Consider the following 13806-nt stretch of genomic DNA (forward strand, 5'->3'; position numbering starts at 1 on the left):
TATGTTCTTGCAGGTCAGGTACTTGCAAAAAATCATGACAGTCAATTTGACAAATATTGAAAATCCCCTTTGAAGAATTGCAGAGTGGAAAAAAATAAATGAATAAAAATCAGGATGAAAAGCCATTCACGTGTTGTGGAAGTAAGGTATAAAATCATTGATTTCATATGCATTGTGAGAAAAGTCCCTCCTGTAAGATTTTAAAATAAATACATTTAAATTACCAAAATAATCCAGTCCAGCTCGCTCTTCTAATTCAGTCCCCTTTCCTTTTATTAATGTGACAGTTTGTCATAACTTTCCAATTTCTTTTCACATTTCCTTCTCCACCCAATTAATCTTGCCATCTATGACTTAAATCTCAGAATCCGTTTTTATTCATGTATTTCTCTATTTTTACCCTGGCCCTATATTAACTAATATTTCAGCACATGTATCACAACAGTCATGTTTTCACACTTTGAATTAAAAAGGTGAAATAATCTTAAAAAATTTACCCTCCCTGCAAGTTCCATGAAAATCAGCTTGCTGAAAGCCCCAAAAAACAGAAAGTGACAAGATATAAAAACACAAACCCCATGGCCAGTATAACATTTCAGTCAAGGCAAGTTTTCATTTTGTAAATCTTCCAGAAACATGAATTCTGGCTTTTGTATTTCTGTGTGTACTGATTTAATAAACAAGATATATGGACTTTAGATGTGCTGATGGGCAGAATTTGCATTATAAACACAGCCAGATTTTCTTTTTTCAGTTACCATCTTTATGCTGAGCACAGCTGTCTCTCGGTTCTAACCTCCCTTCTAGAAGATGTTAATTACATTTGGGCAAAGAGGTAAATAAGCAAATTCACAACAACTTTTTTTCTTCTAAATTTAACAATAGCCTTAAGTGCTGACAGGGAAAGAGAGAATGAAAGTTTGCATGAATTCTATGTGCCTTACCGTTGCTAACAGACACTTAGCTTTAAATATAGAGCTACTTCCTGGCTTTCTGCACAGTGATATCAAAATACGATACAGATTTACAGTAGTTTCAGAATGCACTTAAAAAAAATGTGAGAACCAGGTGGCTTAAACTTCAAGGCAAATTAAAGGAATGCATCAGGATTCGGTGAAATGGTCAAATTATGCAATTATTTAAAACAATAAGTATGAAATACGAGTGTAAAACAAACAATCACGTTTTGGACTTGGTAAGTTTCCTTGCAACCCCACCAGAGTGGAGAGGTATCACTTGGATCATGCATATTTACGAGTCTTTACGATTTCTATTGGAATGTAACATATCGTAACATGTAATCTTAGCATGAAAGTGAAAAAGCTAATTTCTCAAAATATATTCCAATTTTTTCAATGGAGAAAGCCATCTATTTTTGAACTGATTGCTACATTAAGAAGGGAAGATAGATGCTCTTCTGTGTGAAATATTTAATGGTCAAAACCCACTCCCTGCGTTTTAGCTCAGTACAATGACTTGTAACCGATAGAATTTGTAATTGCGGTCTATAAAAGGTCATTAAAGATATGGAAACAACACCAACACACTGTTATCTAGAATTGAAGACTCGTGATTGTGAATTTGTGAATACCATACAAATATGAGTACTCTCCCTGTCAAAGTTGATGGAAATGATGAAATCAAATAAAAATGTATTGCATGTAATTTGTAATAAAAAGATCAAACTGACAAACTCGTCTGCCTTCTCAAACATTGACAAGTGGCCATTTTCTACATTGAGACCCATCAGTAAAAAACAAAACAAAAAACGTTTTATATTGGAAGGAGCAGAAAACAGATGGATATTTGGAAGTTGTGTTCCTTAGTTTAAATGTTCTTTGTTTCTCAGTCCACACAATTTGATGTGTCTGTGTTTGTATATGTGTGTGTGTGTGTGTGTGTGTGTGTGTGCACTATAATTACATCTGCTTCAAATGGAGAATGAGACCTGTATTGATAGTATGCATCGGATTTACAAGTGGAGTTAATGAATATATTTTACATAAATTGGTTAAAAGCAAATAACAATATTAATACCGTTTACTATTTGCACATTCATGTTACGAATTATAATCAACATATTTTGTGTCAAAAATTTACAAAAACGTGAGACAACGGTTGAGAAAATTTACTGAATTTGCCTTTGTGTTTTTCACAATTTTCATAAGTTTTTCCTGCTCTGATTGTTCAGAAAATGGGCTTGTGGTAGGGAAATAGGGAAATGGACATTAAAATACAGAGCTGCTGAAGAAATCTGTTTCCATCCTGATAACTCAAGAGTAGTCAGACCACCACACATCAATCATACATATGTACATTTTTCAGTATTTATTAGCAATATGTTGAATCTCCTGCATAACAATGTCATTAAAATTGCAGTGAGTGAAATACAGCAATCTAAATCATCTTTTCGACACAGCTCAAGAGTCTGACCTTCAATCTGTTAAATAAAAATGTGCAGTGAATAAAAGTATTCGTAAAAGATATAAGGTGTGAGTGAGACCCCGAGTATTATTTAGCTCAATTTTTGAAATTAGAAAATGAAAAAAAAAAAAGTTTTTATCTTACAGTCTTCTTATTCAAAAACATAATTGAGGGACAAATTCTAAAAGTGTCTGGTACATTAATTAACATAGTAAAGCCAGTATATTAAGTTGAACAAAGAAAAAGTGAAGGGGAAAATTATCCGTGACCATCTATCAATGGCGTTGACGTCGGTGAGATCAGGGATTTTGATTTTGAGCTGTGAAGATCGTCTCCGGAGGCGGGTTTTCTTTAGATTTGCGTTCCTCTCCAGGCTGTGGTTTCCAGATTCCTGCTGCCTGCTTGGCTTCCTGAACTGAATGCTTGAATTATCAAAAACTATGGAAGAGGAGTTCTGAATCTCACTGACGGTGGTTGTGACTTCATTCTCACACACTTCGTTGTGGATCTCGAAGGCTGTGAGCAAAATATTCCCCTGGGAATCCACCTAAGTATGACAGAGAGCAGTGTCAAAAGTGACCTGAGCCGATGTCCGGTGACTGATGACATGTGTGCAGCATGCTTTATGGCATTTACTGACAAATTGCAGCCTAGGAAATAGCAACGGTCTTCAAAACCAGCTTTCCTATCCCAAAGCTGAATCTCATCCCACAAATCCGCCCAAGGCTAGACCAGGTTTGCGGTAATAAGAATGTCAGGAGAGATATTTCTTCCAACACAATAACCTGTCTGTGAAGAACACAACATGTAGCAGTGACACCACAATGAAGGGAGATGGAAGCAGCTTATTTTTAGTGACCTTTGGTTTCGTTCAGTGTCACTACAAATAAAAAGAAACACTTTAGATCGGAACAACTTTAGCATTTAGCAGTCTTATTAAACATTTATGACTGATTTGTACTCATTCCTTTACATACTCAAGCTCTGTGAGGCTTCATCAATTCTTTGTTAGGGTTAAAATGGGAGCAAATGTGTTGTAAATGGAAGCAAATTAGTTAATATTTATTAAACATGAAAAGCTAAACTACGAACCAGTGCATCTGGTAATCCGGTAAACTACTGATGCTCATGTTAAATGCTCGTAATGTATTGAATGCATCTGATTTATTGTTTAATTTCCAGTTATTATAAGAAACTGTGAATGTTTTGTAATGATCAAAATGGTAAGAATTAAATAAACATTATATTTGAATTCCGAGCTTTAAGTGACTTTGAACAAGGGGCTCTTGTTGACATATAATAAACATTTAAATTTTCTTTCATTTACAAACATGCATTCATATGTGGTCAACCAAATATTTTGTCTGTGCAGATGTGAGGATGTGTAAAGTGTAACTCGAAGGAAAAATTTTGATCTTAAGAACAAGGCTAACACAAGGACTTATGCGTGCACGTGTATTGTTAATTCATGATTTAAGATCATGGTCCTTAGGTCAGCACTTCACATGAGGATTAAAACTGCGTCTGCCAGGTCACTGTTTAGCCAACATAAGTCAGATATGTTTTTCAGAACTAGGTTATCATTTCAAAAATGAGGTTATTACAAGAGAAAGGCCATTACTGTTTTATTAAATTGTACCGTATGCTTTCAACAATGTTTTTACAATAAAATTTTTTTAGAGCAGTGACAATCTCTATATTAACTTGTGTCAATAGAATCTTATCAAAGTTTTTTTTTTTTTTTTTTCATTTTCAAAAAACATCTTCATTAATGTAGTTTTATTGTCCTTTGGGTTTAAATTTTTTCTATGAAGATTTTTTTTTTTAGTTAAAATTGTCACTCTTGGACAAATCCATGCTAACGATATTAAAGATAGATCTATATGTACGTCTGTTAGCATTAATTAATTACTTAGATTCCAGTTATTATATTATATTATATTATATATTGTATATCATTATATTATATTATATATGCCATATATTATAACTTTGTCTGGGAGCACACCAGTGCTTGGAAATAGCAGGATGAGCAATAAGAGAAACAAGAGGACAAATAGACGACAAAAAAAAGAAACAACAGGGGGAAAGGCTATGGAAAGAGGAATATACCTCTATGTGATGATAATGATGATTATGACGAGTACTGAAATTTAGCATAGTGACACTAGAGGCCTTGATAGACACTCACCCGCTGTGAGTGACGACACTCTTGTATCTGATTTGATTGTTTAACAGACGACGACTTGCAATTGCTTCCCTCCAGAAAGGACTACATGAAAGCACGGAAAACACACAAACATAAAACCCCTTGATCAGGTATTCCCATTCGTCTGGCACATGATAGGCCTTGAAAAGGATGGTAGTAACCTTGAACCTACATGCGTTGAGTGTACAACTCTTTCAGGGGTGATCATTATTCATAATATAAACATATAATGTATCATTCCATTTCATTGCTAATCGCATCTTGTGACAAAAAGAAACATTTAAAATGTAAGTAAGATACTGAAAAAACAATTTTAAATTTTATGTTTTGTCTTTTTGCATTCTTGACAACAATGTAACAGATAGGGGAATATGCTCTTCTACATTTTGATATAAAATTTTGTTTAATTATTTGCAAAGCAAAAGATTTGTTAATTCATTGTATAGTCAAAGTCCATTTAAGATACACAATGCTGGGTGGATAGAGTACAAATCAGTTTGATTTAATGTATATATAGCCACTCGCTGGCGCCAAACTCTGCACACAGAATTATCAAAAAATAATTTGTACGCTACAGTGGAAACAGTACATTTTCAACATCCAAGTGTGCTGACATTGAAGATCCCATCTAACTTAACATTCTCTACACCTTGGAAAGTATCCTTACCTTGGGTTTTTCAAATTTATTCTGATCGTTATTGGCCTTTTGTGCCTTTTCTGCCAGCTTCTTCTGTATCTGTGGGCCACGTCCAAAGAAGATGTAGTTGACAAAGGCATATTCCAGCAGAGCCAAAAAGACGAAGACAAAGCAGCCCATCAGGTACATGTCTATTGCTTTCACATAGGGGATCTTAGGGAGGGTCTCTCTCAGATGGGTATTGATAGTTGTCATGGTGAGGACAGTGGTGATACCTGAAAGAAAATGAACAGGAACAATTTATGTAAAAATCCATGCCAAACACCAGTAAATGCGCTACATTACACATGTGGGGCCAAGCAGTTGTTTTGGAAGCTCAAAAGAAGTATCAGCTTTTTCCAATCAAGACAGAATGGCTCTCATGACATTTTTGTGAAAAGTCTGGCAAAGTCCAAGTTGTGTTACTTGAGGAAAAATGATTGATATCTTGATTGTGTATTAACAGACCTTATGTTAAACAATGTTACAACTGTGTTTTAACAGATTTACATTGAATTAAATTGATTCAACAACTGTGACAGCAGTGACCACTAATACTGAAGGTGTTTTTTAGAATCCAAATTCCTCAAAAGGGTGCTTGCAGATAAAACTGAGTTTTTACATTGCACATTCTTACATTTATGTGAGAAACTCTGAGTGCAACAACTATTTTAAAACATCCCAATGTCTGAAATGATGGAAATTGGAACACTCAACTTAATGCTCAGTCATGAGACACAATTATATACACATCCATTAAACTGATCATAAGAAAAATAAGTGAAAGAAACATTTCTGTGTTTTCAGGCTTACATAATTACCCAATAATCTTCCTCAATGTGTGCGGGGGAGGTGGACAGCACTGTAAATACATGGCATTGACTCCTGCATACAAAGGGATGTGCAAGCAAGTACACACTACAATGAAAGAGGGTTTCTCAGTATCCGTTATCTTACAAGGCAATGCATGAGATGACATTGGTGATAAGAACAGGTGTAGTCATACTTTCAATAATCGGCAAAAAATAACCAAAAATATAGTCATTGCAGGAATTAGTATGTCTGATTATTGTCAATGATAAAGGCTTGTGAATAGAATTAAATCAATTTTCTTCCATTTCACATAGGCTTATCCCACCGCCAAAACAATGTATTGGACACAACTCCTCTATTTAATGTAATAAGTATTTTTGGCTGGATGAAAAGCGATAATTAATGACCCGTCTTATAGCTAATTATTGTATTCTGATAGCAAAGTTAGTGAAAGGGGTTTTGCCGGCTTCAATTCCCTAATATCTTGAGTCTGCTGCATAGGCAGATAGTGAGGTAGTATTTTCTCAAGAAAGATTTTCAGGGTGCTTACCAGTATACAGTATTTTAAATCGCAGAACTGATAGAACAACCTATAAAACTATTAAAAACTATGAAACAACATCATATTACAATGCATAGTTCAATGAATGCAATGAGTGCAAGTCCATTGTGATAAATATTTAAGAAGGTAATATAGTTATGGGAGGTAGGTTGAGGATGAGGACTCAAGTCTCATATTTGTTTCAGTCAAAAAAGTCAGTAGAAAGCGTAAATCTGAAATTAAATTTAGTCTCTTAGTCTCTTATGTTACAATCCCTAGTGTTTTGCACTAGGGATTTTTTTAAACACTGCAGTGCAGGAATTTCATGCAACCTAGAGGGAAAAAACATCTGGTCACACACATCCTTATGTTCTTTTCTCATTATTGTGATGGAAATGTTATGACCTTGAAGCCCTCAAGACTTGGTGGATGGATTTGGATAAGGCTGGATGAAAAAAATGAGAAATTACATTACCTTGAGACAATTTTTTCCAAATATGAAGAGTCATACAATTTGCTTTGCAATTTACATGTAAATTACCTAGAAATAAACAATGAACTTTTCTAAGAAGGTTATCCAAGATCAGTAAAATTAGGCTAACATACTAAGAAGCATGGTCACCTCACTTTTTAAAATGATGGGCAGCCAGTACATACTAATCCAATGATCTAAGAGCATGATAGGGCATTTAGGGGAGTAGCAGTTATGTTATTTAATGGGCTGGTGGGCCATACAAAGCGTTAAAGATCAATGCAAGAATTTCGAAATGAAAGCAAGTAAGTTGCATTCAGGACATTTTGCACATTTAAAAAAGATTGGTATATATGAAGGTAATTGGAATGAAAAATTATGATGAAACCAAAATGTCCAATACTTTTGAAAGAGTCAAAAATGGAAAAATAAAAAGGTGTAAACATTTCAAAGGTCATAATTATCAGTTAAGTAAAAGTTTTGGCACGGTATCATTTACGGGAACACAATTAGCATTATAGATGCTCTGTATTTTAAAAGAATATATAAGCTAAACCTTTTCCCCCCACTGAAGAGGAGAAGCAGCTTTACCAAAGATATGTATTAAAATTAAAATGGGTCTGGCTATTTCCTTTCAGCAAAGGCGGCGATATAACATGTTTAAAATCGATAAGTTGATCATCTCTAACCTGGTACAATTAAAAGTATTGAAAAACAATTATAGAGAAATGACATAAAAGGGAAAAAGTAAACTGTAGTATCACAGATTTTGGGAAATATCCTGAAAAAGAGGAGAAAAGAAATTTCAAATAATGGGGAAGAAATAGTGATGATATTGAGGTTTAATGAGTTTTAAAGATGGAGGGGTATTTAACAGGATATCTGAAACTTTATCAACAAGTCATATGAGAAAGTTGTTTTATAGTTGGCAAGGCAGAAAAAGAAAGGCCATTTATGGTTTTTGAGAAACTTTTTCTTTTTTCCTTTTGAGGAAATTATATTGACAAAATACATCTTTTCAAAATATTCAAACATATTAAAAGCTATATAATATGAACGACAAATTTAAGAAATTTCCATTGGCACTCAAATCTTTTAACATTTCTGCCAAAAATGTCAAATGAACTCATAAACAGAGGGTGAGGGCCTGGTAGTCTGGGTCTATTTCGTTTTAAAACGGGTCACTTTAACTGAAGCAGAGAAATATTGCCCATTAAATATCTGGAAAAGGTCTCAAGTCAGTATAACATTGCAGCATGGTAATAAAATACTGTGGATTCTTATACTGTATGGATAAAACAAAAAGACAAATATTTACAAGGCATTGGCCTGAGACTACTGGCCAATCCAAGGTATGTATAACTCTAAAATGCCAAATACTCAATATTAGAAGTTAGGAAGCTGCTGTGAAAGTGAATTATATAATGTGAAAAAACAGCCATCAACACTAATCAAAACTTTTTCTCAAAACTCAATTAGATACGGACAGATAAGCCAATAGTATTGAAAACTGGTTTATCAAAGGCTTCATATTACTGTCTTTAGAAAGAAGTCATTATGTGAAGGGATAAGTCATAGCTCTGCACCAACAGTCAAAGCAATTTTTAAAAATGACTGCAAGGCTGTCACCTTGACCAGACAGCCACGGTGTACTGATTGAGCTGCAGTCTGCAGTACAGAGTCAAGATTCAAAGAGTTTATTGTCACATGTACACAGATGTGTGTATTGCCACATGAATAGTGTTTCCCTGTACAGTGAAATTCCCACTTTGCTGTCCGCAGTGCATTTGGATATGTGCTCGAAAGTCAAATTAAGAACCAATAATCAAAATCCCGTCGCCTGATTTCACCGAGGAGAAAAAGCTCAAATGTCCCAGTAATAAATAAATCTGTAAGAAAAGGCCTATTCTCAAGTGAATGATCACTAAGAAGAACCTTTCTGACAGACAACTCATCTCAAGTAACGGCAGTACTGGTTGCTATTAAGGTATTTGCTCCCTTGACAATACCTGACTTAACACTGCGAGCATGTTCTGTAATTTATAATGTCAAGGATGGAGACTTTGGAAGGCCATTCTAGGCTTTGCTGGTCTTCATTACATTAAGAAAGATTCCAATTTAAACATTTTTTAGGCTACAGAGTTGTAAGAAGAGAGTGGTTTGGGGAAATAAGCAGGACCCACTCAGGGAGACTGAAAATGGTGTTGGAAATACTAGTAAAGACAGTGAGCACTTCTTGTGGCAGCCAGTGTCATGTTGGAGAGGCTGCAGCCTTGAGAAGTATTGTACCATCAGCACCACCATCCAGTTCCTGAAGTGGTCCTTTACAATTTATAATCCGGAGGGTTTTACCAAAATATTTTTTGAAAGGGAATGGAATGGAATGATGGAGAGCTTCTTTTGGTCCTTTGGTACCATCACCAAGGAGCTGCAGAGAATCTCTCAGTCAGTAGCTCTCACAGTGACTGACTCAGTGACAGGACACAGTAGTTATCCGTTAACTCAATGCCAGCCAGAGATCGGAGGCAGCAGGGCAGAAATGCATCGATGCAGTTCTCCATGGAAACAAGCTTTGATTTACATCATGGCAGTTCGGTGACAGAAAACATGTCAAGCGTTGATGACACTATTAACACTTGTAGCTATCCAGTGTAACACATAGTTGGAATGTGATAAGTCCGTACACTTGATAATTGTTTTCCAAAACACCAGAGTAGAGGGGTATAATTGAGGACGTGATCCATGATGATATCCAATGATGTTGGTAATACCATGATACTGTCTCTGTATGATAAGAAACAACATCATAAATTCATTTAACCACTTGTCTAAATGCTTCTCTGGGGCTGGGTCAAGCACTAGGAGTAGACCGAGGAGATTAACCTAGCAAAACTTGCTCCAAATTTCCCTTGGATGTCTGTACTCCTCAACCTATCAGTGATGCTCTGTCCAGTCACCCTGCGGAGAATGTAATTCGAAGAGGCATTTTAGCTGGACTGATGCAAAATGGAAAATGTGCTGTGGTCTGATGAGTCTACATTTCAAATTGTATTTGGAAATAATGGACATCATGTACTCTGGGCCAAAGAGGAAAAAGACCATCTGGATTGTTATCAGTCTGGGCATGGGGAACTTGCACATCTGTGAGGGCACCGTTAATGCTGAAAGACATACAAGTTTTGGATGAACATTTGCTGCCATCCAAGCGGCATCTTTTCTGGGATGTCCCTGCTTATTTCAGCAAGGCAATGCCAAGTCGCAACAGCGTGGCTTCATAGTAAAAGATTGCAGGTACTAGACTGGCCTGCCTGCAGTCCATACTTGTAGCCTATTAAAAATGTCTGGCGCTGTGACTTGCAAAATACGGCAACTGAGACCCTGGACTGTTGAGCGACTGAAGTCGTACATAAAGCAAGAATGGGAAAGAATTCCACTTACATAGCTTAAAAAAATGAGTGTCCTCAGTTCCAAAATGGTATCTGCGTGTAATAAAGTGGTAAAAAAAAACCCTCTCCCAGCTTATTCGGAATGTGTTTCAGGCATTAAATTCAAAATGAGTGAATATTTGCAAAAAAAACATTAAAGTTTATCAGTTTGAACATTAAATATATTTTATTTGTAGTGTTTTCAACTAAATATTGGTTGCAAAGGATTTGCAAATCATTGTATTCTGTTTTAATTTGTATGTATTTGAATTTTCAACTTAATTGGAATGGGGATTTGTACAGGGAGGCTCATCAGAGTCTACCACCAGTGCCTCCTTCACAGAGGACACGTCAGTTGGATTCAGGAGCTACTTGAAGCACTCTTTCAACTGCTCTCTGGCTAACATCGGATGGTCTCCGCCTGTAAACAAATTTGGCCACCACCTTCACTGTCCACCAACAGACTCCCAGGTTGCTGCCAAGACAAACCTCTATGACTTTCTAACCACAGCTCACAATTTCGGCCTTGGACACAGACCACTGATTAACCATGTCCCCAACTTCCCCGCGGATATCTGATACATTTTCAACAGATTGAGTCTTCCACCAAACATTCCCAGTTCATCTGAACTACCGTTTGGGTTACCAAGTCTTACTGGGTAACCGGGTAACACCTGATTCTTTTGACAGTTTTGCTCCACTCTGCACTTGACTAGTACATATGACCATTGATCTTTGTCCTCAGATGTTCTTGTATCATATACACTTATTAACAGCCTAATACTCAAGCATGGTGTTTGTTGTGGCTAATACTTGCACGCAAGAACCGACCTCATATGCTAGGCTCACCGAACACATAAAGTCCAATGACAGAACGCTATTTGGGTTCAGGTTGGGTAGGCCATCGCAATCACAACCCCTTCCTCTGTCATCGCCCACAGCATGTTGAAGTCTCTCAGGGGAACTATGGATTCACTAGGTGGTGCCCCCATCCCGGACACCTTCCAGTGACTCTTGGAAGGCTGGATAGTGCCCCTAGATATTAGATTATTGTAGCAGAGGGGTTTGCATAAACCTGGGAACTGTGTTGTCCGGGCAATCAGCCTCTGGCTAATGTCTCCAAAGATAACTGGTATGATGTGAGAATCCAATGGATGAAACCAGAGAGCAAAAATTCACTTCTCCCAGATTTTGGGAGAATGAGCTAGCTTCCTAGGGCCAGGCCTCGGAGAGAAGCTAAACAGCGAGTGCATCTCGTCTCAACTACCTCAAGGTCAGGTGCTATGTATTTTAGATGGCAGACAACAAAACACCATCAGTCATCAAAACCTCCCACACTGAATTCTATTACATTTTTTGCTGTGTAGCCATCCATTTAGGAAGTCTACCTACTTGAATAGTATCTTTGTTTTTCTCTCTCCTATTTATAAGCTGTTATTTATTACCATGTTTATTTAAACATTATAGACAGTGGAATATGGAAAAATAAAGGGGGATATTTACAAATCACATCCTGTGAAAGTAATGCGGTTGAAACGGAATATTCAGTAAAATAGTTACATTTACCCTACCATCGAATGTATTTTTCGGATTTTTTGAACTGCTAAGACTTTGATTATCACTATGTAGAATTGTATAATGATGGATGTGCAGTTTGATGAGAAATGGGAAATGAGAAATGCTTTTTTTTTGTAAAAGTAAAACTAAAGGCATTAAGTTCTAAAACAGAAAATGGACCCAAAGGATGAAAAATCTTGTGTCTTACAGTTTACTTGTATAATGTCACCCGAATCATTAATGCCTTCGCACTGCTTATTGCGCAAACCTGTGATATCTCTGAGTCTGCAATGCATTTCTGCTGAAACCATCATTCCTTGTATTCCTCCCATATCGAGGCTTTTAGAGACTTGGCTTATGATTGAGAAGAAATGTGGAACTATTTTATGATATTTACTCCTGTTGTCAAACTATGTAAAATTATGGGCTCCATTCACCTCACTTTATCTGGAGAAAATTGCAAGGTTCTTTTCCTGTGAACCTATGGAAGAAAAACTTAATCAGGCATGGCACTGAATAAATAATGCAATTTGGGGATATTTTGGGGGGTGAAAATGAACAGAATGCATCTGTTTTTCTTAAAGCCTCAAAAATTCAGTCAATGTGTATTATGCTTATTCTGCACTCAGGGAAGTGGTGGACCGGGAACAAATCCCAGCTGCTATTGATGTGGCTGGCTACACCCTGGACTGGTTGCCGGTCAATTGTTGTGCCACTTTTTGAGGCATACTGTACTTAAATTCACACTTATGAGTAATTTAGTGACTTTAATTTACTTGATGCATGTTTTTAGACTGTTAGTAGGAGCTAAAGAACACAGAAGAAACCCACACAGGCCACACAGGGGGATCATGTGAACGCCACACAGAAAGGCCCCTGTCAGTTTCAATTTAGGAACCTTCCTGTTGTGAGGCAGCAACGCCAGCAACTACACTGTGCACCAGTCATCTACGCTGGGCTCTGAATCTCATGCACGCTAATAATTTGAATCCACTGTCGTATATTATTGTTATTATTATATGAATTTGAATATTCACTGGGTCCACAAATTCCTGTTTATTTTTTTCAAATTAACTGATTACATTCTTTGTGATTAGATTGTGAGAAAATTACCCTATATTATTATTATATAAATTTGAATATTCACTGGGTCCACAAATTCCTGTTTATTTTTTTCAAATTAACTGATTACATTCTTTGTGATTAGATTGTAAGAAAATTACCCGACAAACCTATTGTCCTACAAACCACACAGGACAACTGAGGTGACCTCCAGACCAGAGATCAGTCTGCTGCATGGGACACATCATACCTAATGCAACTCTGGCAGCCGAAGCATCATAATTTATCCAGAATGACACCCAGGATAGGATGGTAATGAGGATGGAGGGCATATACGTCTGCAGGATGAAGTATCCGATGTTTCGTTTCAGCTTGAAACTCAGAGACAGTCGAGGGTAGGCACCTGCGTGGGGAAAACACAACTCTTTAATTCAAGGGGAACTTGGGGACGTTTTGCGTTTCTATGGCAATGGCCTTATAAACTGATTTCATCTCCATAGAAACAAGAAAATGTGGCTCACATTGTACATCGTCTGATGAAATCCTGTCTTGGGTTTATTTGCGAGACAATTTATGCTCATATTTATTTTGAGCAATGACAAATTGCTTCACAAAATGGCAATGAAA

At 36.6% G+C, this 13806-nt stretch overlaps 1 protein-coding gene across 4 annotated transcripts in view; it reads right to left on the reverse strand.

The window, feature by feature from the left end:
• Positions 1–2153: 2153 nt before the first annotated feature.
• Positions 2154–13806, reverse strand: part of gabrb3 (gamma-aminobutyric acid type A receptor subunit beta3) — a 49163-nt gene continuing 37510 nt past the window's right edge. For 2 of the 4 annotated variants that reach the window (XM_086161460.1, XM_086161462.1), the window contains 4 exons: positions 13430–13582; positions 5301–5545; positions 4616–4696; positions 2154–2971 (listed from right to left, as the gene is read on the reverse strand). In XM_086161460.1, the coding sequence (XP_086017586.1) occupies positions 2624–2971; positions 4616–4696; positions 5301–5545; positions 13430–13582 (827 nt within the window). In that variant the 3' untranslated portion in view covers positions 2154–2623. The remainder of the gene's footprint in view (positions 2972–4615; positions 4697–5300; positions 5546–13429; positions 13583–13806) is intronic. The other 2 variants (XM_086161461.1, XM_086161464.1) reach the window with 1 other exon arrangement.

The sequence above is a fragment of the Fistularia commersonii genome, chromosome 16 (assembly GCF_037954325.1).
Source record: "Fistularia commersonii isolate RoL2024-O1a breed Wild chromosome 16, RoL_Fcom_v1.0, whole genome shotgun sequence".
Lineage (NCBI taxonomy): Eukaryota > Metazoa > Chordata > Actinopteri > Syngnathiformes > Fistulariidae > Fistularia > Fistularia commersonii.